This window comes from Lontra canadensis, unplaced genomic scaffold (genome assembly GCF_010015895.1).
Source record: "Lontra canadensis isolate GAN:19392208 unplaced genomic scaffold, GSC_riverotter_1.0 scaffold43, whole genome shotgun sequence".
NCBI classification, from domain to species: Eukaryota; Metazoa; Chordata; class Mammalia; order Carnivora; family Mustelidae; genus Lontra; species Lontra canadensis.
Window position 1 is genome coordinate 4,895,509 of NW_022631037.1, and position 25,545 is coordinate 4,921,053.

A 25,545-nucleotide genomic window follows, 5' to 3' on the forward strand; every position below is an offset into this window, starting at 1 on the left:
TTCATTTCCCTCTTTTTAAAAAATATTGAGTAATATTTCTGAAGAATGAAAATATCTAGATTATATGTCAGAATTAAATTATGGGTTTTAATTAGTCAGTAGGCTACATTTCTGATTGTGACTAGCTGAATTTATGTGATAAACTTATTAAATAAAGCCATATATTGTAAACACTAAACACAAGTATACCACAATGAAGAAAATAAATAAATAAAAAAATATCTCTCTCATTTTAAAATAAATATGATAAAAGCATTTTAGCACAGGATTCTGTCTGCTGATTCTTAACAGAATCCCTGGATTCTGTTAAGTACTTTGGATATAAAAGACTACTGTACTTCAAAATACTACAAGACCACTGAACTTTTAGAAGTTTTTGAGCAATTACTATGACTAATAAATTTTCTGCAGTACTTTTTTTGAATTGTTGATACTGTCTTTTTTTCAGGAGGAACAGGTCAACTGTCCAGCTTGAAAACCCTAACTTACAATCCAAAGTGCTCTCAATGTTAACCTTCACCAATTCACCTATGTGGTTGTCTTCTGTCTACACGGGGTCATAAACAAGATGCTGAATTCCAGTTCAATGTGGTCATTAACAGGGTTAAGCAAGCATGGGGGTCTGAAAATGCTCTCAAGATAAAAATTACAACAAAAAATTTAAGTATTGTCTTTCTTTAACATTTCTCCTTGTAGGTTTTCTGGAAATAGATCCGCAGGGATCTGCTCTGCTGGGCTGCAGAAAGTTGTCAGAGACAAGCTGCAGGAGGAAGGCCCGCATTACCCGTGCTGGTTGGACAAATCATCTCCTCTCAAAAAAGCAGGTTCATTTTAAAAATGTTATTGTGTTACCCCTTAAGAATTAAGATGGCAATGATTTTTCCACTTACATCTTGCTGGATGTGTAATGTGTCCATCAATGTGTATTTGAGAATAAGGAATGAGGGGGGCAGGGCTCAGAGCGAGTCCCACTCTCAAACAAAAAGCCCTGAAAAACACCTCACCCTTGAGTAATTAACGTTCTATGACTTTTTAAAGTTAGTACAATACGACCTGCGTGTTTTCCTGAAAAAGGAACAGGCGTCTGTAAACAACCGGAAATTTGGCTGTTTCTGGAATGCTATTTACATAAATGTATCCCCATCATACTACTGGTGAAATTCAGACTAAACAGCTATAGGGAATTTCTAACTTCTGGACAACCACGTATCTGCTTGCGTGTGGATTTTACTCTAAACTTGCATTTCCTCATCCGTCAACTCGGTTTCCTTTACGTCCTCTTGATCTGAAGTACTGGAGATGTCCTCATCCGTCTGCTCTCCAGAGAAATACAACATCAGTGCGTGCGTCTTGTGAGTTATGGTGACCGTGCAGGGCCCCTGAGCCCATGGCTCCCCATCCACCTGCATTGGCATCATGGAGCACTTCAAAATCAACTGGTTTTAGGGAACAAATAATTAGAACAAAGTCAGTCCCCCAAAGTTTGGAAAGGTCTTCCTAAGTAGTATTATCCACAGTCCCTTAATGCTAGTTCTTAGAAAACTAATCTGAACCTATTCAGATTCCTCATCAATTATTTAAGAGATTGTTTCTTCCACAGCTCCAGTCTCTCCACGACCACCCCCCAACACCCCCTGGTCACTCCCAGGCCTTGGTGGAGGCTGAGCCACAGTGCGGCCTATAAAGCACTGTTCAAGGGAAGCTGTAGCGGGCAGATTGATCTTCTACAGATCAGTGGCTTAGAAACGGACCCGGACAAGTAGTCTCTGTACATATGAACCACAGAGCAACATCTCACCTACCCGCACTGTATGCGCCTGCCCTATTCGAAAAGGGTTTGCCAGCTTCACTTGGATCTGAGCACAGTGGAAAGAGCCGTACACACCAACGACCTCCAGCAAACCATCGTCGTGCCTACAGGTGGGAAAAAGAAACATGGACTACATGAGGAAATGAAGGAAAATCAGCCCGTGAGGACAACTACGTTTTCACTGAGGTGGACAATCAACTGGTTAAATATTCGCATTAATGAGCTATGCAAGAGAGAAAACTGTGAAGAGAAAATATGAACGGTCTACAGAGAACAAGGGACAAGCTGCTTTAAAGGAAACATGACATGCCAAAAGTGACCACAAGTGTACCCACCTGGCTAGAGGGTAAGTCTCGTCTCCCATCCCTTCCCACAGTCTGCAGCCACCGCCCCAGTATCCGATGTTCAGAACTATAATACCTTCCAGGTTGGGCAGTTCGACTCGCTCGCCGTCCAGCTCTAGCTTTAAAGAAATCCGAGCAGTTAGTTACCACGAGGCGTGTGATTTCCAGACAGAGCCACTCAGGATTCACGCCCATGTCCATCCACGCAGGATGGGAGATGCGCGTGGAAGAGACTGCTGTCCACCCACCGCCCCCAAGGAATCTGCCTTCCTATTCAGTGCTATAATATGTTAGAGCTTTTTTTTTTTTTTTAAACAAGGTAAAATGGCACAGTTTTTGTTAAATCTTAGTATCTTTTCCCAGCCTTTTCTAGTACGCTGTTCCAGTAGCACCCGATACTCTTTTCCTGCCCTACTCCCTTCCTCGGCTTCTGGGAGCCGGACTGTCCTTCCTGGGTGCTCCTTCTCAGTCACCACCGAGATCCCCCGCTCCTGCCTCACGCCGTGTCCTGGGCTCCTCGCTCTCCTCAGGGTGCAGCCTCTGGAGGAAAAACTCAGCCACTGCCACAGCGTTACCCGCCGCTTCCGCGCTGACAGCTCTAGGCTGCTGGTCTGGGAGAGGACCTGGGCCGGATATGCGTGACCCGCTGCCCACCAAACACTTCCCACCGACTGCGGCCCCTGAAACTCCTACGCGTGGCGCTGAGCTGACGGAAGCAGCTTCTCTGCGGCCCCTATGGACTTCCCAGGGAGGAGCACCCCCGGCCCCAGGTGCCTAAGCCAGAAAGCTGGGGGTCATCTTTGCCTTGTTCACCTTTGACCTCCACTTCTAGGTACTACTGTCCCGTCCCCATCACACCCCATCCAGGACACCCTCAACTCTTCCCTAACGTGTTCCTATGGGCTCATTGCAGAGCAGCACGACAGGCGCTTACAAAATGCAGATACGCCATCCTCTGATGACAGCCCTTCAGTGCTTGACTCGTGCTCAGGATGAAATCCCAGTTTACGGGCCAATACGGCCCCTCGGAGATTTGGCCTCAGCTCTCGCCACTTTCTGTCCCGCAAGCTATCCTCCAGCTTGAACTCACACAAATTTACTTCTGGGTCACTGCACATGCTCTTCTCAGATGAGAACAATTCTCGATTCTCTTTTTTGGGGATGGGGCAGCAAAGCAACGTTTGCTGAGCGACAGTCAAGTTCATTGAATGATAGAGTAAAAAAATTCCCAAAGAGGGTGGGGACCCAAGAGGGTCACCCAGCCTAGAACAATTTTCACCTCCTTTTGCACTTAGCTATTTCTTATTGAATTTTCAGATTCTCCCTTGTCATGTCTTCCAGAGACACTGGGGACAGTCACTTTCCCTAGACAGTTTCCCCAGCCCCTGGGTTATGCATTTCTCTTACTTACTCTCCTAAGACCGAATACCTTCCTTACCACGTCGCCCCTCACACCGTGCTGCAATGTGGCTTCAGCGTCTTCTCACTGAGCTCACGGCACAGTGAATAGGGAATAGAGCCAGGGGTTTATCACAGCGTCTCCAGCGCCTAAGATGGCACCTGGCATTTGGTAGGTGGCTTCACAAATAATTTTTATATAAATAAAATATCAGACGCACACAAAAATAAAGGGTTACACCATGTTTGCAACACTCTACCAATGCTATCAGAGCCCAGGACAAAGCAAATATGATAAAGCGGAAGGGAACTGTTTTTATGGCAAACCATGCCGTTCATTCCATGCCTCGGCTGCAGAGTCTGTGAGCTTGGTGTTAGCCTGCCGGCCACGGCCCTCCCTGGCCTACGTATCCTCAAGCTCCTCACACTCCTTGCCCATTGTTCTCTCTTTTCCCAAGCTGTCTGCCTGGCTCTTCCCCTCTGACTTAATTTACCAGTTCTAGGCTTCTCTGTATTGATATCTTTCAGTGGGGTCACCCATTACAGATTCTTTCTGGAAGCAAGCAAGGACTACGCGCAAGACTCTGCCATCTCGGATACTGCAGCAAAAGCACTTGTTAGTATCCTACTTTTACTGCTCCTGTATCTTCACTCTGCTTTAGTACATAAGACAGACAGACCTCACAGCCATAACAGAAATTACACTCCGTGTTTAAACCTCCTCTAGGGTTCCTGACGAGTCAGGCACTGTGTGAGACTGCTTCGAGTGTGCCATCAAGTATGAAAGGAAGCTGTTCAGCATTAGTTAAACAGACTGGAGGTGGATGAACTTGGGCTCAAATCCTGGTTATGTGTAAATCTGGGCCAATTACTTAATTCCACGATTTTCTCCTCTGCAGGATGGGAATGTAACAGTACCCGCCTTACAGGGTAGTGGTGACGATTTAGGGGGGGCAATGTGTAGAAAGCACTTAATAAACTGCCTGGCATACAATAAATACTCCATGTATGTCAACAAAATATGTTAACAGAAAATTCAGCATTTTTGTTAAAAAAAAAGTTGATAATCCAGAGATCACCTAAAACTTTAAAAGCTTACCTCAACTTTTTTATTCAGATCTTTACATTCTTGCACCAAACAGTCTTTGGTTCCATAGAATAAGTAAACAGCCTATGAGAAATGGACAGAAAAGGGGATATTAAAGCAACCTAAGCAGCTCTGGCAGCAAGACAAAGACACTGTTAGCAAAGTCTCCCGACAAGACCGTTGAGCCACGTTTCCTTAGAGCGGACCAGATTCTTGTGGGAAGAACGGGCACTATTACTTTTAAGCTGAACTAGCCCATTTTTCAGGGGGAATGTAAGATAGGAGTGGTTCATGCCAAAATGGTGTATTCTCCCAATTTATCCAAAAAGTTGCATTTTATAAAGAAATACTAAACTTAGAAAAAGTCTACCTTTTCCTAATACTTAGGATTACTTATTGAAAGGAATAAGATCAATCTAGTGAACATTTTATAATCACTTTTGAGTACAGAAAGGTTGACGGAAGCACTGAGATGCTATTACTAATCATACAAATTGTAACACTTCCTGCCTTAGTAACTATATTAATAAGAGGAGACTCTGTTAATTTAAAATATCTGTAAAATAAGGGGCGCCTGGGTGGCTTGGTTAAGTGTCTGCCTTCAGCTCAGGTCATGATCCCAGGGTCCTGGGATCAAGCCCTGCATCAGGCTCCCTGGGAGCCTGCTTCACCCTCTCCTACTCCCCCCTGCTTGTGTTCCTTCTCTCACTGTGTCTCTGTCAAATAAGTAAATAAAACCTTAAAAAAAAACCTCTCTCTTTCTCTCTCTATATACATCCATTCATCCATCCATGAAATAAAACCAGGAGAAAAACTGTTTTGCATTTAATTTTCATATCCTGTTGCTCAATTACCAAAAGACATTTAAAAAAAAAAAAAAATCCCAGGGATGTCTGGGTGGCTCAGATGGTTAAGCGTCTGCCTTCGGCTTAGGTCATGATCCTAGGATCCTGGGATTGAGTCCCGAGTTGGGTTCCCTGCTCAGCCAGGAGTCTGTTCCTCCCTCTCTCTCTGCCTCTCCCACTGCTTGTGCTCTCTCTCTCTCAAATGATATAAGATCTTTGAAAAAAAAAAAAAAATTCAAAATCAAATTTCCACCAAAGGAAATCACCTGTTCTAGAAATCAGAGTCATGAACATAGTTAAAAGCCATGGTAAACAAACTGCTCCTTCTCTTACTTCATCTGCATTTTGAAGTTTTTTGAAGCTAAAGGAATCTTTTTTTTCCACTAATGACTTCACCAAAAGTTTCTCCTGCCTAAATCTTTCTAGTTTTAGTTGCCATTTCAAGTAAGATAAGCACTGCCACCTAAACAAAATGTGCTGTTAAATATTCTCTGAATTATAAAAAGTTTGTCAGAGTTCTAAAATACTCTGAGAAAATACATTTCAGGAGCTAATTTGACAGTCTTATACAAAACAGAGGAGGTACATGCTTCTATAAGTCAGTTCTATCTGAATCTACTTGAAAGAATGCTAGATAGAATTAAACTATTGATTTTTACTGTACCTTCGGTGATAAGCAGGAAATGTTATTTTATCCAACACACCTTATTAAGAATTCTGCTAGAAAACAGAGAGGGTGCCTTCTCACGATGAGCATGAAAATTGAGAGCCATGAGAGCATCAGGTCCAATGGAAAAATAGTTGTTCATGGTGAATTCCTGTGGAAGGGGTAAGAGCAAGTAACACGTTATACTTCAGTCTAAGTCTGTGACAAATGTCAAATATGTAAATCTCAGTCTTTATGTTCTTTGTGAAAATTTAATACTTTCTGCATTTTTCACTTATAGCTGATGCTATCCAGTGAAGTTTCCAGAAATAAAGCTTCAGTTCAAAAGCCGCTAACAATCCATATGAATTTCACTTTGCTGTTCTGGTTAATATGCTACACCACCTCAGATCTTAGCATCGTGTCCCCACCCCACCCTACCCTGCCGCCCACTGGCTCTACTTTGGATCCAGGCTTTGCATGCCTGTGTTCCCCTCACATGAGCCTTGTACTTTCACTGCAACTCGCAGGGTCCCCACTTTATCTATTTCCCACCCTGCATGGACCCCTTGTCTCCATCTCCAGCTGTCTTGCTCCTAAGCACTAAGCCTGCATTTCCAACTCCTGTCCAATGTGCCACAGCCTCAAGGTCGAGATGCCCCAAATCAAACTCCTTTTCCTCTTAAACACGAAACGCTCTTATTTTAAAGTCATTTCCATATACCCAGACAAAACAACCAGAAATGTGGTATAACGTGTATCTTCTCTCTTCCCCTAATACTGATCAGCTGCCAGGTCTCCCTCAATTCCACCTCTAGAACATCTCCTGATGGGCCTCCTGCCGAGAGGCCCCTAGTTCTGCCCTTGTGCCAAGTTCCCAGGCTATTTTTGCTCCATCCCCAGAATATCTGCCAGAAAATACAGAGCTGCTGTCACTGCAGTAGTTGCTCCCCCAGGATCTACTTCCTCTGCCAGGGGAGTCTTTTGTTTCTTCTGTTGATCTAAATTATGTTTCCCTTGTAAGGACCACCTCACATGTCGCTTCCCCTTGAATCTCTCCTGCCCGATATGTTGGGGAGGCCCTTGCTATTTCCCCCGACAAACCTCTTTTCAGTCTGACTTGGGGTCCAAGACCTTGGGTTCCTCTTCTGCTCCATGACTGGCCCTGGAGGCAGTAAGCACCAGATCTCTGTACCCCAGCACCCTGCCAGCCCTGTACAAAGGCCACTCCCTCATGGCTGCAGAAACTGCTTGCAACGGAGGCCTGAGACACATACCTTGGGTTTTCTTAAGTTGTAGTACCCTTTATTTGTTACTTGAACCTTCCATCTAAAAAATGAAAAAAAAGGTAATTACTACCAAATTAACTGCCAGTTAACTATAATTATTACCAGTCAAGTCTGGATGCCTGGAGATGAGGTTCTTCTATGAAAAGAACATTTGAAAAAATAAGCACATCTAAGCAACGATGCAAATTCTGAGGTAAGTCCTCAGCCTCACGGGTCCTTCAATCACAGCACAGTACAGCAACAAGATAAAAGGACAGCACCCGTGGACGAGTACAAGTAATATGGTCTGTTTCCATTACACTGGAGAGCTACACAAGTCTTCATTTTAAACGAAACAATATTCCCGAAGCTCCAGAAATCCACCTTTTGGGGGATACCACTCACCTGTCTAGTTTAATTGTATCTGCTTCCATCACGTTTCTTAAGACCTGAGTGACCGGGACCTCCCCGGCGTACCCCGTGCCCCAGCCCAGGGTGTTAGACAGATCGTTGCCTGTTCCCAGAGGCAAGACTGCGACCTGGGGAATGTACTTTTCTTGTCCCTAGAAAACGGGAGATACAGGTTAGATTTTTCTCTTCAGACCACCTGTAGGCTCATAGTATTTGGTCAAACACATAGACCGAAGCAAGAAAGAACCAACGTAACAACTGCATGTTGTTTTGCTGAAGGTTATAGGAACTGCTTAATCATGAGATTCAAAATCAGCAATGTCTTCTAACATTCCTCTGCATAATACAAAATAGAACCCGAAGGCCACCTCACGGGCTCAGAGCTGCTGCTGCGAGAGGCACATAGCCCTTCAAGACCGATACCTTAACCTTCATCTCATCCACCGCGTCCAGGACCCAGCCCACTGTGCCGTCGCCTCCACAGACGAGCACCCGGGCTGAGTGATAGGGAAGAAGAGTGCAAAGCTGCAGGGCTTTGATGGGGGGAGTTTTAGTTACATCAAAAACCTAGAAATGAAAGAAAAGGAAAAATTATTTCTATCCAGCACCAACCTCCACTCATGAGGATGCTGTCCTCCAGATGAGTACAGACACAGCAGAAGGACAGCTCCGGTTACCATGGGTCTCACAATGCGCCAGACTCTTGACCTTCCTTGCTGCGTAGCCTGACACTGACCCTACTTACAATGCGTGAGCCTCATTCTGGTGACCCGGAAGCGGAGGCACTGGAAAGTTGGGTGACTTGCCCGTGATTCCCCCAATAATTACGTGCTGACATACAAATTCAATCCTATGGTGTATCTATTATACAACACTGCCTCCTTCCTGTTCACAAGAAACCAGAATGTGCTAAGTTCATCTTTAACCAATATTCCTACTTTATACTGGATTCTTCACATCCATTACTAGTGCAATTGAGTGCACGTTTCTGGAAAACAGTTTTGCAATATGCATAAAATAACATAAAGATGCAAAGATCCTTCATATCTGTAATTCTGTAAATGATCTAGGAAAATATTTCAAAAAATGAAAACGCCTGTTTATAAAGGTGTTCAGTGTGGCCTTATTTACCGTTGCATAGTCATAGAGACAGACTCAACCTCCAATAGCAGACTGGGTAAACATGACATATCTGTTCAATTAATTATCTGCATTATTACATGTATAATTATCACATGTAATGTGATAATTAATAATGTGAATGTCCATCACACCATGGACAAATATCCTTTAAAATAAAAAATACAAATTTTAAATCTGGATTATTACTGTAATGTTAATATGGAGATGCAGAGACAATGAATGGAAAGAACATAGACAAATGAAAACAACAAATGTATTTGTGTGGGGAAACTACAGGTCATTTTCTTTCCTTTTTATTATTTTTACAGTTTCCTTAAGTTGTACAATGTTGAAGGGGAAAAATACAAATTGGAAGGAAAAAAGTGAATGCCCTTCTGATCGTTGCATGGGTTATTTATAAACATTTCTCAAAGCAGAAGCTACTACCATGTAAACTCAATGGTACGATCCTTTTATTCTTATTTTTTTAATTGAGGTATGATTCACATGTAACAAAATGTTTATTTAAAATCAGCCCATTTAAAATGAACAATTAAATGATTTTTAGTAAGTTTACTGAGTCGTGCATCCACCGCCACAATCCAGGTTAGAACATTATCCGTGCTCCGAGAAGACCCCTTAGGGTCTGGGTGCCTCAGGCAGCCGCTCCCTTCCTGTCTCTGGGCACCTGCCTTTTCTGGACAGGTCCTGTAAGTGGAGCCACACTCTCTAGGTCCTTGCACCTGGCCTCCTTCACCCAGCAGGTTTTTGAGGCTCACCCTTGGTAACATGTACACATCAGTACTATGTTCCTGCTTATCACGGAGTCATATTCCCTTGTGTGGGGACAAATTTGGTCTTATCAATTTGCTGGCCCATGGACAGCTGGGTTGTCGCCACTTTTTGGCTATTATAAATATTACTGCTATGAACGTTTGCATTAAAGTCTTTGTGGGACACATGCTTTCATTTCCCTTGGGTTGGTGGCTAGAAATGGGATTGGCAGGTGGTATGGTGAATTTATGTTTAATTTTTCAAGAAATGACTGCACTGTTTTCTAAAGTGGCTACACCATTTTATATCCCCACCATTTATGGAGAAAGAGCACCTCTTTCTCCATATATATGAATGGCTTGATATTTCTTAAATTCTTTCTATAATTGGGGGTCTACTGTTTTAAAACATTAACCACCATTACAATGAGGGACAATGAAAAGCTAAACATGACAAGATTACCACAGAAGGAAACTTTTCTCTTTAGTTACCTGGACTGGGTTTAGGATGATCCTAAATTCTCCCAGCAGCCCTTCTCCCATGTTAGTTCCACTACGAGAGTTGGCCAGGATGATTAATGGTGTCCACTGCTTTCCAAGCTTAGAGGCTAGCTAAAAACATTAATGTGGGTGAAAAGGGTTTAATATCTCAAAGATGTTGAGGAATACCATTTTCTTTTTTTTTTTTTTTAAAAGATTTTATTTATTTATTTGCCAGAGAGAGAGAGGGAGAGAGAGCGAGCACGGGCAGACAGAATGGCAGGCAGAGGCAGAGGGAGAAGCAGGCTCCCTGCCGAGCAAGGAGCCCGATGTGGGACTCGATCCCAGGACGCTGGGATCATGACCTGAGCCGAAGGCAGCTGCTTAACCAACTGAGCCACCCAGGCGTCCCGAGGAATACCATTTTCATTTCCTGGTAACAATAGTGCTGTAAATTTGCTGGGAGAAGAACAATGATCCCAATACAATGAATATAATATGTAAATCAAAGAATTCCCGGAATGGAAAGTGAACTCAGAGATGAATGATTTAACTTGCACTTACTGTATTAATTCTCTTCTCCATTATTCTACTTAAGTCACTTGGTGATTCCTGGATACTTATTTAGGAAAAACTAATAAGGTAGCCCATTCCACTAATAACTCAAATTGTTAGCAAGTTTTGACTTAAATGGAGTTAAAAATCTGTCTTTCAATAACTTTTCTTCATCGTTCTAATTTTGCTTCCTAAAGCTACTAGAAATAATTTTATTTGTTCTTCTATAGAATTTGTGCTCAAACACCTGAAGCATTAGATCTTTTATCAGTCTTATCTCCTAGGTGATCCATTTTAAATTCTTTCAACTGTTCACAGAATGAACACAGATTTTCTCTGCTCTCTTACCTTGACTGTCCTTCTCTGGATGTATTTTTTTTTTTAAGATTTTATTTATTTATTTGACAGAGAGAGACACAGTGAGAGAGGAAACACAAGCAGGGGAGGGGGAAAGGGAGAGAAAGAGCAGACTTCCCACCGAGCAGGGAGCCCAAAGCAGGACTTGATCCCAGGACCTAAGCCGAAGGCAGACGATTAACAATTGAGCCACCCGGGCGGCCCTCTGGATGTATTCTAATGTATTTCAATTTGCAAGTTTTTTAAATTTAATTTTATTTATTTATTTGACAGAGATCATAAGTAGGCAGAGAGGCAGGCAGAGAGAGAGAGGAGGAAGCAGGCTCCCTGCCCAGCAGAGAGTCCGATGAGGGGCTTGATCCCAGGATCCTGGGATCATGACCTGAGCCGAAGGCAGAGGCTTAAACCCACTGAGTCACCCTGGTGCCCAAGGTTTTTTTTTTTTTTTTTAATTAAAAAAAATTTTAAAAGTGGGGTACTCAGATTCAAGAATCCAGATTTACACAAAGGCCAAAGTCAAATGAAATTCATGTTCCTCTAACCCATCCATTTCTTTCTTTGCCCCTTCTCCTTGTAGATGTGAACATGAATGGAGATGTTCCACAGTCTTACTTAGTGATTCTCATTCCTAAGGATCTCAGATTGAATTTAGATATGTTAGGGGATTGTACATTTAAAAAATATGTATCATAGGGGTGCCTGGGTGGCTCAGTGGGTTAAGCCTCTGCCTTCAGCTCAGGTCATGATCTCACGGTCCTGGGATAGAGCCCCGCACTGGGCTCTCTGCTGGGTGGGGAGCCTGCTTCCCCCCCACCTCTGCCTGCCTCTCTGCCTACTTCTGATCTCTCTGTCAAATAAATAAATAAAATCCTTAAAAAATATATGTATCATAACATTAAACATAATGCTTTAAAAATTTTTTTAAAGATTTTTATTTATTTTAGTGAGAGTGTGAGCATGGATGAGCTGGGGGCAGGGTGGATGGGGGAGAGGGACAAGCAGACTCTGCGCTGAGTGAGGGGCCTGGGCTCGATCTCACGACCCTGAGATCATGACCTAAGCCAAAACCAAGACTCAGATACTCAACTGACTGAGTCATCCATGTGCCCCAATGTTTTTAAATTTTAAAATGCCTTTTTCAACAATTGACAGGATGGGAGAAGATATATGCAAATGACATATCAGATAAAGGGCTAGTATCCAAAATCTATAACTTATCAAACTCAATACCCAAAGAACAAATAATCCAATCAAGAAATGGGCAGAAGACACGAACAGACATTTTGGCAAAGAAGACATCCAAATGGGCAACAGACACATGAGAAAGTGCTCAACATCACTCGGCATCAGGGAAACACAAATCGAAACCACAATGAGATACCACTTCACGCCAGTCAGAATGGCTAAAATCAATGAGTCAGGAAAACGACAGGTATAGGTGAGGATGCGGAGAAAGGGGACCCCTCCTACACTGTTGGTGGGAATGCAAGCTGGTGCAGCCACTCTGGAAAACAGCATGGAGGTCCCTCAAAAAGTTGAAAATAGAGCTACCCTACGACCCAGCAATTGCACTACTGGGTATTTACCCGAAAGATACAAACGTAGTGATCCAAAGGGGCACCTGCACCCCGATGTTTACAGCAGCAATGCCCACAATAGCCAAACTGTGGAAAGAACCTAGACGTCCATCAACAGATGAATGAATAAAGGTGATACACACACACACACACACACACACACACACACACTGGAATATTATGCAGCCATAAAACCCCCAGAATCTTGCCATTTGCAACGATGTGAATGGAACTGGAGGGTATTATGCTAAGTGAAATAAGTCAATCAGAGAAAAACAATTGTCATATGATCTCACTGATATGAGGAATTACAGAAACAAGACAGAGGATCATAGGGGAAGGGAGGGAAAATGAAACAAGACAAAACCAGAGAGGGAGACAAATCATGAGACTCTTAATCTCAGGAAACAAACTGAGGGTTGCTGGTGGGGACAGGGGGTGGGGGAATGGGATGGCTGGGTGATGGACACTGGGGACGGTATGTGCTATGGTGAGTGCTATGAACTGGGTAGGACATGAATCACAGACCATACTCCTGAAACAATACATATGTTAATTTAAAATAAAATGCCTTTTTCTTTGGTAGGATACTGACAAAGATGACATTTAAGATATAAAATCCTAATTTGGAAAAGACACAAAATTAAATTTCAAAATAAAATAGTTCAATTGGGGCACCTGGGTGGTTTTTCGGTTAAGTGTCTGCCTATAGCTCAGGTCATGATCCTAGGGTCCTGGCATTGAGCCCTGAGTCAAGGGTGCTTGCTCAGCAGGGAATCTGCTTCTTCCTCTCCCCCTGCCCCTCTGCTTTCTCAGATGTTCTCTCAAATAAATAAATAAAATCTTTTAAAAAATAGTTCCATTGTTTTGACATATTCAAGTAGGAAATACAAGCAAATTTTTTTTTTACAGGCAAATTTTTATAGTTATTCCTTTTATAACAAAGACTGAGAGATGCATTTATATCAGTTTCCAAATACACACATACTGCAAAGTGTCGCTGCCCCTTCAGTGTTCACAAATTGTTTGTAAGGAGTAGCTAATGCAAGGTAAACTTATCTCTGGGCACCCTTCATAAAGTTCCAAGTAGGAAAATTATGTTAGAACAGTGTGTGAGGAAAATCCATGTTTTCTTTTCACGAATAGTAATAATGAATTTCAAGGCTGGCTGTTTAGGAGTCATCTGAAGACCTTAAAGGAATATAGATTCCCAGGACCTGCTCTAGACCCACTGAATCAAACCCAGTGAGGAAACCGCACTTGGGACTCTGCATCCTCAAAAAGTTTGCCAAGTGACTTAGATGCAGGTGGGGACTGGGAAACCGGTAAGAGGACATTTCCAATTTCCCTTTAGACATGAAAGGACTCAAGAGCCAAACTCTGAGGCACCTCCCTGAACACTAAGCAGGGCTCTCCGGCCTGCTGTAAGACTTTCTTCCTCAGTGCCCTGTACCTGTCGCACTCTGACTTAAACGGCTCTATGAAAACCAGTTACATAAGGAAAACAGAACTCTGATTACCAGTGCATAATCCGTTTTTTTGTCTTTACGCATCTGATTAATAGAGGTCAAATAACTTGGGGGGATGATGAGGTTTCTGAATTCTCCAAAATCACATTTTTCATTCTTCAGGCTACTTCTCATGCATTCATCGTGTACTGTTTTCTGACACCAAATGCATCTGAGGGAAGGAAGAAACAAGGACAATAGTTAATTTTAAACCGTAACTTTAATGATTTGTAAACGGATCATTCCTGTCAAAAAATTACTAGTGATCTCATCACCATTGGACATAAGATCTAGCAAATAAAAGATTTATAACTCTCTGCATAGTGAAAACAAACAATCAAGTCTGAACATACCTGGCACTGTAATCTAATAGTGGTTTTTAAAGTGTGCCCCAGGGTTCCCCAGAATCCTTTCAGGATGACTCTGAGGTTAAAATCACTTTAATAATAAGGGACTTCTGGGTGACTTAGTTGTATCCCTTTTTTATTTTATTTTTTTTTAAGATTTTATTCATTTGTCAGAGAGAGAGAATGCACACAAGCAGGGGAGCGACAGAGGCAGAGGGAGGAGCAGGCACCCTGCTGAGCACGGGGACTGATGCGGGGCTTGATCCCAGAACCCTGGGATCATGACCTGACCCGAAGGGAGATGCTTAACTGACTGAGCCACCCAAAGGTCCCAAGCTGTCCAACTCTTGGTCTTAGCTCAGGTTGTGAGTTCAAGTCCCACACCGGGCTCTGCATTGGACATGGAGCCTACTTAAAAAAAAAAAAAATCACTTTAATAATAATTCCAAAATGCTATTCCATCTTCCTTCTCTCAAGAGTGTGCAGATCCAATGCAGAAGCAGGCAGGAAAATCTAGGTTTCCTCTAAACCAAAAAAGTCAAACTGTCGCTCCTCTCATTAAATTTTCATTAAAATATTTTGTTACATTACTTAAAAAATATTAAAACAATTTCTCATTTTTTAAAAAAGATTTTATTTATTTGACAGAGAGAGAGATCACAAGTAGGCAGAGAGGCAGGCAGAGAGAGAAAGGCAGAGAGAGAGAGAGGCTCCCGGCTTAGCAGAGAGCCCAATGCAGGGCTCGATCCCAGGACCCTGAGATCATGACCTGGGCTGAACTGAGCCACCTAGGCACCCCACAATTTCTCAGTTTAATGTGTAACATGGTAAATGCCAGTAGACATAATCCACATAAACAAAAGTGGGTCTAGAATAGTGTTTCTGAATCTTAATTGAAAACCTCTAAGACCATTTGTGAACACTCTAGTAAATAGAGCACAAGAGTCAATTTCTTGTTGGCAGTTATTACAAAACTAGTCTATGCATTTGCATTCGAAATACACACAGAAGACATTTCCATTCAGATGTGCCTCTCTGGATGGGTGTGGGAACAAACAGGAGTAGAGCTGGAAAAGGTCCTGGGTTTCCATTATTAATCTGCTAAGAATTTAATCCACTCACAGACAAGACAGAGCTGACCCTACAGACAAAAGCAGGCCGACAGAAAATAATGGTTATAATTAAATGAATTAAAAAAAAAAAAAGAGGATAAAAGTCTTTTGCCCAAGGCCAACCCTTTTGGACTTCTATTTTAAGGTTGTTTTTTCCCGGTGGATGTTCAGATTTGCCAAGTGATTACTTCTATAGACTCAGGAGTCCTATTTACTGCTGAAAGAAGTGTTATCTGCAGGAGCTGTTAGAAAACTGTAAAATAACTTATGTACATTTTGTTAGTACTCGCTTTTTTTTTTTTTAAAGATTTTATTTATTTATTTGACAGAGATCACAAGTAGGCAGAGAGGCAGTCAGAGAGAGAGAGAGAGGGAAGCAGGCTCCCTGCTGAGCAGGGAACCCAACGTGGGGCTCGATCCCAGCACCCTGGGATCATGACCTGAGCCGAAGGCAGAGGCTTTAACCCACTGAGCCACCCAGGCGCCCCTAGTACTCACTTTCAAACCAAGCCTGAGAAACCACAACAGACTGCTTACTGCACCCCAACGCTCCCATCTCCACCTACTGCGTGCACCAGGCACTTACAAACTGGGTGCTGTTACTGAGAATGACCTGCAAGGGTCCCTCTGAATTATTTCACACTGCTGTCCTCTGGGAAAAAAAGTAGGACTGAGGGATGAGAGGAACATTTCCCCTTTTATTCTATATTCTTCCGTATTGCTGTACTACCTGTTTCTAAAAACCAGAATATATTGATAAACTCCCTATATAAACTTTTAAAATTGTATTTTAAATAATATCAGCATATCAAAAAGACATAAAATAAAAATCATCCAGAGACAGTTCCTCTTAACTTTTGGATATACCTCTCAGTTTTATTGTGTATATACACTTGTGGTTCAGGAGAGATAGGATGTAGATGGATCTGAATAATATGTTTCTTTCCATGTTATCAGGAATGTTGTCCTATGTCGTTAAATATTTTAAGAAAAAAATATGGTTTGTAAAGAACATATATAGTACATCACATGGATGTACTATAATGTATTCAATCTTAAAAAATAAGACATTCAGATAATTTATTTTTCTAAGTATAAATGACATGATTAACAACATAAACATAAATGAGATTATTTCTCTGGAATCCTAGAAACCAAGTTACTGACTCAAAGGGCATGCATTTTCCCAAGATTCTTTTCTTCAATAATTTTTCTGAGTATAGTGGACATATAATATGTACATTAATTTCAAAAATACAATAGAGTGACTGATATATGTCTATCCAGTGTGCTTGCTGTCAATGGAGATGTTCATCATGGCTAACACTTGCTTATCCTGCACATTAGTATTTTAAATTTTTTGATAATTTGATAGAAAACTTTTTTTGTTTTAATTTGGAGGTCTTTGATCACTAGGTGAAGCTGAATATTTTTCTGCCTGTCTCTGTGAATTGATTCATGTCCTATATACATCTTTTACTAGCTTTTAACAACTGCATGCACTTTTTATTGATGTAGGATATCAACCTCTTTTCTGTCACGTTTATTGCAAATTTGTTTCAGTTTTCTTCTAAATTTACTTTTGAATGTCCTTTAGTTCATTTTTTGATAGATCTCTATTTCCGCTTGTGGTTTATTTAAATGCTGTTATGCTTTGAAGTCCTTCACTATTTCCAAACTAGACACTCAGTTTTCATCTCTCTGTCATTAATTCGGTACTTCTTCTGAGACAAGATGTTCCAATGAGAAGCTCATGAAAGTGTCCAGGTTTCTTGGAATCTTAGCCATCTGTGAACTAAGAGCCCCTGCTTTAATCCACCTGCTGTTTATTTTGGTATATAGTGCGATATGAAGATCTCACTTTTCCCCCCAAAGAGGACCTGTCCTAGCATGATTCATAAAATAATCTTTTCTATCCCCACTGATTTGGGACACCTTTATCATTTACTACATTCTCATGAATTTCACAAAGATTCTGTTACCTAAAATGATGGCTATTTTCAGCCTTTGCTCTGTAAAAGTAGACCTAAAATGCTTGCTAGCTGTGCAACATTATACTTTTCCTTACAAATTTCATATTCAAAATTGCGACTGGTCTCTTTATGTATTTTGTAATAACTGTTCAACCTGATCTAGATTTCAAACCTGATGGGAAAATAAGACATTACTAATAATGTCTTGATATTTTAGTTTCAGCAATCATGTCATTTTGATTAATTGCTTATCTTTTTACTTTGCAAAACTTTAAACCTACACAGAAGTCAAAAGTATAGGGGCGCCTGGAGGCTCAGTGGGTTAAGCCTCTGTCTTCGGCTCGGGTCATGATCTCAGGGTCCTGGGATTGAGTCCCTCGAATCGGGCTCTCTGCTCTGCGGGGAGCCTGCTTCCCCTCTCTCTCTGCCTACTTGTGATCTGTCAAATAAATAAATAAAAATCTTAAAAAAACATATAGCAAAATGACCTTCACTCTGACTCTTAGTATTTTTCCCACAGTTGCTTTATCTTTTAAATGTGAACTCATAGATTGCTGAATCATTTGAAAGTATTACAGACATTATGAGATTTCACCTTTCAATACTTCAACAAGTATTTTCAAAATACAAGGATAGTCTCCTTTTTAAAATGCTTTGCATTAGAATTTTTTTCCTACAGTAAACATAGGTAAGTCTACCACCTACATTTCAGCATTAATATCTTACTGTAATTGCTTTGTTACATTTCTATCCATCCATTAACCCACCTAATTTTTGGTTTATTTCAAGTAAACTGTAGATATCAGGATACTTCCTAAATGTTTCACCAAGCAGGCATATCATTACCTAGAGTTCATAATTTATAGTTTTTTTCTTTTGCTATAAAATTTACACGTGATGAAATGTACTAATTAGTACATTTGCTGAGTTTTGACAAATGAACACTTTCATGTAACTAAAACCTTTATCAACATACAGAATATCACCATACTATGTGCCATTCTTGTACAGGAGTATAACTTTTATTTTTTTAAAAAGAAGCTTTAAAAAAGCTCAGTGGGTTAAGCCTCTGCCTTTGGCTCAGGTCATGGTCTCAGGGTCCTGGGATCGAGCCCCACGTTGGGCTCTCTGCTCAGCAGGGAGCCTGCTCCCCCCTCTCCCTCTTCCTGCCTCTCTGCCTACTTGTGATCTCTCTCTCTCTTTCTGTCAAATAAATAAATAAAATCTTTAAAAAAATAATAATAATAAAAATAAATAAATAAAAAGAAGCTTTATAGGGACGCCTGGGTTGTTCAGTCGGTTAGAGTCTGCCTTCAGTTTAGGTCATCCCAGAGTCCAGGGATCGAGCCCTGCATCAGGCTCCCTGCTCTGCAGGTGTCTGCTTCTCCTTCTCCCTCTACTTATGCTCTCTCTTGCTATCTCGGTCACTCTTTCTCTGAAATAAAATCTTAAAAGAAAAATTAAAACAAAACCAAAAAAAAAAAAAAAGAAGGGGCGCCTGGGTGGCTCAGTAGTTAAGCATCTGCCTTCAGCTCAGGTCATGACCCTGAGGTCCTGAGATCCAGCCTCCTGTTGGGCTCCCTGCTCAGCGGGGAGCCTGCTTCTTACTCTCCCACTCCCCCTGCTTGTGTTCCCTTTCTTGGTGTGTCTCTCTGTCAAATAAATAAATAAAATCTTAAAAAAAAAAAGAGCTCTACAAGGGGAAAAAAGAAACTACTGGCAATAATGCTTATTATTTTCTGTAAAGCTACCTGTTGGCGGTAGCTCTCTTCTTTAGTTTGCTGGAGGAGGCGGCAGAACTATATGTAAGGTTGAGATGGTCGTGTTTATTTCCACAAAAACAGGGGTTGGCCAACTACAAATAATACGTCTGTCACCTGATTTTATGAATAAAGTTTTATTAGACCACAGCTACCCCCTTTCATTTATGTACCATCTAGGGCTGGTTTTGTACTATGATGGACAGTGAGTTGAGGGTCTGCAAAGCCTAAAATACTTAGTTTTGGCTCTTTATAGAAAGTTTGCCCACCTCTACTCTAGAAGATGATCTGGTATCTTTCACTGTTTCAGATAATGAATAAAATGAATAAATACTTAACAAGAGAACACAGAAACATAAAGTTTAAGATCAAAGCCAAGACTAAAGTGGCCCAAGTAATTAACCAGCTCAAAGTCAGAAGCTTTGTTTCATTAATCAGTGTGTCTGGGGGTTGGGGGTGGAGGTTGCGGTGAAGGGGAAGGGATAGGATGTAATGAAGAAAAGGTCTTATCAGTAAAAAGGCACCTTAAGATTTTTTTTTTTTTTAAGATTTTATTAATTCATTTGACAGAGATTACAAGTAGGCAGAGAGGAGTCAGAGAGAGGAGGAAGCAGGCTCCCTGCTGAGCAGAGAGCCCGATGTAGGGCTCGATCCCAGGACCCTGGGATCATGACCTGAGCTGAAGGCAGAGGCTTTAACCCACTGAGCCACCTAGGTGCCCTTTTTTTTGTTTTTTTTTTTCTTTTTAAGATTTAACTTATTTATTTGACAGAGAGCCAGAGAGGGAATGCAAGCAGGGGGGAGTGGGAGAGGGAGAAACAGGTTTCCTGTTGAACAGGGAGCCTAATGCAAGGCCGGATCCCAGGATCCTGGAATCAAGACACGAGCCAAAGGCAGACACCTAATGACTGACCTACCCAGGCACCCCGCACCTTAAGTTTTCTTAATAACAGATGAGGTTTTCTTAACAATACTATGAGGAACAAGTTTTATTTAAAGAATGTAATGAATACTTCTAACACAATTCCCTATTTTAGTTAGAAGAAAGATAGGAAGAAGAAAACGAAGACCAGGGAAGGGGTGTTAAGATACTAGGTGCAGAAACACATTACAGAGATTGGGGGTAGATGCGGGAATATATACACAAGAGAAAAAAATCTACAGGGAATGGAGAATCTGGTACAGTGCCTGGGCACAAAACAGATGCTCACTATGTAAAAATAATGACCGAATGAGTGTAAGTTAAAGGGCCTTTGTCACTTATTCTGCAGAGCTTAACTGAGCTTCAGGCTTTAAAATCAGTTATCACATGCATCTTAATAGTTCTCTTAAGTCTCATACTTAGATCGTGATATAGACATGGAAGGAGCCCTTGCCAGGGCTGGATAAAATCCAGAGAGGGACAGTGTAGCTTGTGTTTAAAGGTTCTAATAGGTATTTATTTAATTTATTTTTCTAATATCTCATTCCTACAGAAGGTCATAGCAGACAGCAATCCTGCATAACATTATTGGCTAAAATAAATCAGAACACTGCAGAACATTCAGGACACTGTGCTCTTTTCTCCTGGGAATAATAAACACTTCCTAAATTATACAGAGATAATTTCTACCATGGGTGAGGGGTTCTAGTATGCTGGGAAGAGACTGCTCATTAACTGGTAAGAACAAGGAAAAGATCATCACATTTACTGCACACAAAGGGGAGGATACAACATTAAGGATGGAGGCTGATGTTGTAAAAAGTACATAAATATAGCAGTCATCCCCCAACTTTAGAATTATCTGCAGGGCCTGCTAGAGCAAGAACTGCTGGTTTCCAGGCCAAGTTTCTGATTTAGTGGGTCTGGGGTGGAAGTAGGGTTGCCAGGAAAATAGAAGATGCTTGATTAAATTTGAATTTCAGATAAACAAACAATTTTTTGGTATAAGTCTGTCCCAAATGTTGCAAATGATTTATTTTGTTCACTAATCTGGCAAACTAGAATTTGCATTTCTAACAAGTTTCCAAATGACGCTAATGGTGCTGGTCTAGGGAACCTACTTTGAGAACTACTGAAATACAGAACGTTATGTCATCATCGAGAAGGAAAAACTGGGGCCTGGGGGTGAGTAGAAGATCAGGTAAGGGTTCCTGGAGGAAAGGGCACCAGACCAGTCTCTTAAGGATGCCTAGCAGCTAGCCAGGGGAGGAAAGTCTTGAGAAAGAGAAGGGCAGAAGAAAAAGCCTGGTATTTTAAGGAAGGCACAGCCAGCTCGGCATTGCGGGCACATCAAGTTTAATGCCAGTGGTAGCAGGTAAACCTGGAAGGGCAAGCAGGGTCTGGAGAGTGCATAAGACCCTGGGTGTCATGGAAAGCACTTGAAGTTTACAAGGGAAAACCATCATGGTAAGTGATGGGAGCAAGTAAAGGGGTTTACTCAGAGCAGGGACTGGGTCAGATACACTTTTCTATTATTACTCAGGCAGAGGATCAGAGCACTAGGATTATCTGTTAAGGAGTATGTGAAGCAGTTAAGATATTTAAGGAAGCCATTTTTATCTAATTCTTCAGACACAAAGAAGGGAAGGGAAGAAGATGCAAGTATTGTCTCTTTCCAACTAACCCCAGTTTTTGAAGACTAAAGCTTACCTATAGAGAGAATTATGAAATTTACCTAAAGACGCTGGTAACCTAGCTCTCACTGATGCCAAAAGAAGAACATCTAAATTCGAAAGATACCAAATAAAAATCAGTGGTTATAAAACTCTGTAGTTGTTCAAAATTTTTGAGTCTAAAGCTGATGTGTAGAACTGTTAAAAATAAGATTTAAAAATAGGTGTTGACCTAACAAAGCTCATGCTAAGTTAAAAAAAAAAATGGTGGGGGGGGAGGTTGAAGTAAAATAAAAAATAAAGATAAAAAAGTAACTTGTCATCCAATGTCAGCCTGCTATTTTAGTTTCTAAACACATTTAGGGCTCTTTCTGCTTGTCAGAAATAAAACCTCATGACAATGAAGATGTCCAGACCTAAGGCTGAGCCAAGGGTAGGATGTCGGTATGCCTATCCCTATCCTGGGGGTTAGAAATTCCAGACACAGGTAATCTTACCACCAAGTAAAATTCTCTCAACTGTAAAATGACAGCAGATGATCGCAGAAGCAGCTTCTCCTAATTACCAATCTTTAACAACAGCCAAAGGCGTCTTCCCCTATTTTCAGACAGTATTTAAGAACATTAATGTTTCATCTGGTGTCCGTTATTTAGAAGCCACTAAAATATTCTTTTTTTTTTTAATATTTTATTTATTTGTCAGAGAGAGAGCGAGCACAGGCAGAGGCAGAGAGAGAAGCTGGCTCCCCGCCGAGCAAGGAGCCCAATGTGGGACTCGATTCCAGGACGCTGGGATCATGACCTGAGCTGAAGGCAGCCGCTTAACCAACTGAGCCACCCAGGCGTCCCGCCACTAAAATATTCTTAGCTTAACCAAAGACTCTTGTCTGAGATACTACATGTCCTGGAAGGCCATCTGGCAAAAGCAGAGTCCCTCTAAGTGCTGTCTTTCACTACAGCACCAATATCTATATTCCAAAACAATGCCCCCAATGCCTCTGGAGAACCGCACTCCCTTTCATTGCCCATTCATAATACCACTGATCCCGAGGAGGAACAGTTTCCTGAGTCTAGGGGAAAGCTTAATTTGTCCATACGTCCATTCTCCTTACTTCAAATGGAGATAATCAACAGGAAGGAAAGCTAAAACATAACACACAGTGGCTATGAAGTGTGCAGCACTTAGAGACCTTGGGATCTAAGTGCCAAGTTTCATTACCCAAAAGAGCAGCCTGGTTGAGGAGTGGGGGCTGCATGCATCATCTGGGCAAATGACTACTGCAAAGCTGCCCTGCCTGTCCAATTCCAGGGACGTTTATGAGCTTGCTTCCTTGAAGTGGGCAGTTTAGGCCATTTGCAGAGATCAAGGCAGGCGCCTCCGCCCACTCCACGAAATCCTGACTCCGACGCCGCCATCTGGGGCACAAAGGGCTTACCTGGAATCGCAGAGCTTGGGCTGGCTGCCGCACTGCTGCTTGCAGACCACGCAGTAGCTGCACAGGGGCACGTTGCCCCGGATCCAGTGGTGGGGCATGGCGTCCAGGACCCTGCCGTCATTCTTGAGCATGATCTCCTTGCACGGGAAGCGCTTGTCGGCCTTCTTGAGGCAGCCCTCGTCCACGCGCAGCCCGCAGCAGTCGCAGAAGGCGCCCAGCAGAATGTGCTGCGCGCACACGCAGCAGTAAGTGGGCTGGCTGAACAGGTCCGTGTCGCGCCAGCCGTGCTTGCTCTTGCGGAAGATGTCCCTGCGATGCAGCTGGCGGCGCGACCGCTGGAGGCTGCACCAGAAGGTGATGAACACGGGCAGCAGCACCGAGCACAGCGTCCACAGGACCAGGTGCCCGTCGGCAAACAGGCCCTCGTAGGGCGCCGGCCGCTTCTCCGCTTCCATCTCGTCCGAGGCCGATTTCTAACTAAGAGAGAAACAGGCGAGGTCCACCCGGGGCTCGCGGTTCCCGACCGCCCTCCGCCTTTCAGGGGACCCCGAGGGAGCCGTCCGCGCGGGTGGCCCCGCTGTCTCCCATGAGACGCGCGCGCCGCGTCTCCCCCGCCGCTCGACCCCCGAGGCTCCCGCCGAGCCGCGCCGAGGGGGCGGCGCCCAGCGCGGTCACGCTCCGCCCGGCGCCCGGCACGGGAGAAACAGACAGGCTGCCCTCGGCGGGGAGACGACCGCGGAGCTCGGCGCCCTGAGCTCTGCGCGCGGTGGCGCACGTGGGCCGCGCGGCGCCGGCGGCGTCCGTGACCGTTAGCCCGGGGCCCGCACTCCGCGGCCGAGCGCAGCCGCTCGGGCCCGGCGCGGCCTCCCGCAGGCCTCCCCCCGCCCCCCCCCCACCCCCCGCTCACCCCTCGCTCACCCCTCTCCCGAGGCCTCGCAACCGGCCCTCCGCCCTCCCCTCCGGCCCTTCCTGGCGCGGGCGGCGGCGCTGCTGCTGGGCCCAGGGCTGGGGCCGCCCTCGCGCCGCCGCGCTCACAAGCGCGTCTCCGGTGCCTGCCGGGGCGCCGACGCCAGCGAAGGGAGCCGCGAGCCGCACGCACGCCGAGCCCGGCGGCGCGACCGCGGGCGGGGGCGGGGGCGGGGCCTGCCGCGCGAGCCCCGGGGCGGGGCGGAGGTGTGAGGTGGGATGCTGGGGCTGACGGGCCTCGGGGGGCGGGCCTTGGGGAAAAGGGTGGAGCCGGGAGGAAGGAGCTGGGCAGTGGGTGTGACTTAGGGAGAACAGTGGGCGGAGTAACAGTAAGGTGGGGGCGGTAGAGAGTACGCGAGGTGGAACCGCGCGAGCCTGTAGCCATGGAAGTTCTAGCATGAGTGATTTACAGCAAGCTTGTCTATGACCTTCACCTTCCCCCACCTCCCTCACTGTCTGGCGGAAGTGGGAGCCCGCCCGGTTTCGAATGATGGAAGAGAGAAAACCGAAAGTTTTGAGAGTGTTACATGCTAAAAGAATGGGACAATCCAGGTAAAAAATGGACAGATGTCACCTGAGTGTTTGCCAGTTTATTAAACGCGTTGGCTTATTGTGGTCCACGCACTCTGCCAGGAGCCCCAGCCCTCGCAGAGTGCCGGGCGTGTTGTAACAAGCCTGACAAGAAGCGTTTATTTAGACCTATTAATAATGGCTTACTGCATCCCCGGTGCTAGGCACCAGGCTGAGTTTAGCATCCCCATTTTCCAGATGAGGAAAACCAAGGCATAGACCGGTAGAGAAACATGTTTGATGCTCCAAAGTCAATGTTGGGACTGAGATCCCTTTTAGCTGGTCATCCAGGGGCACCTGGGTGGCTCAGTGGATTAAAGCCTCTGCCTTCGGCTCTGCTCAGCGGAGAGCCTACTCCCCCCCCCCCCCCCCCCCCGCTTCTCTGTCTACCTGTGATCTCTGTCTGTCAAATAAATTAAAAAAAAAATCTTTAAGTTGGTCATCCAAGTTAGCTTTAATCCTAATTAAACCATCAGAGTGTCTCTTATTTCAGTTTGAAGAACCTTGCCCCCGGGGATCTTGTTTAAAAAATGCAGGTTCTAATTCCATTTCTTGGAGAAGAGGCATAAGGGTCTGCATTACTGACACATGTCCAGCGATTATGAT

The 25,545-nt window shown here is 43.5% G+C and overlaps 1 protein-coding gene across 4 annotated transcripts; it reads right to left on the reverse strand.

Moving 5' to 3' along the window:
* Positions 1 to 290: 290 nt before the first annotated feature.
* On the reverse strand, positions 291 to 24,511 carry DGKE (diacylglycerol kinase epsilon). 4 transcript variants are annotated; one of them, XM_032872004.1, is made up of 12 exons: positions 24,373 to 24,507; positions 23,404 to 23,876; positions 14,194 to 14,353; positions 10,197 to 10,316; positions 8,233 to 8,376; positions 7,804 to 7,961; positions 7,408 to 7,459; positions 6,189 to 6,302; positions 4,652 to 4,723; positions 2,146 to 2,273; positions 1,803 to 1,914; positions 291 to 1,436 (listed from the first exon to the last, which is right to left on the reverse strand). In XM_032872004.1, the coding sequence occupies exons 2-12, from the start codon at positions 23,856 to 23,858 to the stop codon at positions 1,233 to 1,235; spliced, it is 1,719 nt and encodes a 572-aa protein (XP_032727895.1). In that variant the 5' UTR covers positions 23,859 to 23,876; positions 24,373 to 24,507; the 3' UTR covers positions 291 to 1,232. The 4 variants fall into 4 exon arrangements, with proteins under 4 accessions (XP_032727895.1, XP_032727896.1, XP_032727897.1 ...); XM_032872005.1 differs by having other exon boundaries at positions 23,404 to 23,880; XM_032872006.1 differs by lacking the exon at positions 10,197 to 10,316 and having other exon boundaries at positions 24,373 to 24,511.
* Between the last annotated feature and the right edge of the window lie 1,034 nt (positions 24,512 to 25,545).

Bases quoted from the DNA above. Each gene is read 5' to 3' on its own strand.
- DGKE (XM_032872004.1), bottom strand. From the start codon at position 23,858: ATGGAAGCGGAGAAGCGGCCGGCGCCCTACGAGGGCCTGTTTGCCGAC. The intron at 7,460-7,803 runs GTGAGTGGTATC...TTCATTTTTTAG, and splicing joins GATACAATTAAACTAGACAG to ATGGAAGGTTCAAGTAACAA. The intron at 2,274-4,651 runs GTAAGCTTTTAA...ATTTCTTTAAAG, and splicing joins ATCTGAATAAAAAAGTTGAG to CTAGAGCTGGACGGCGAGCG.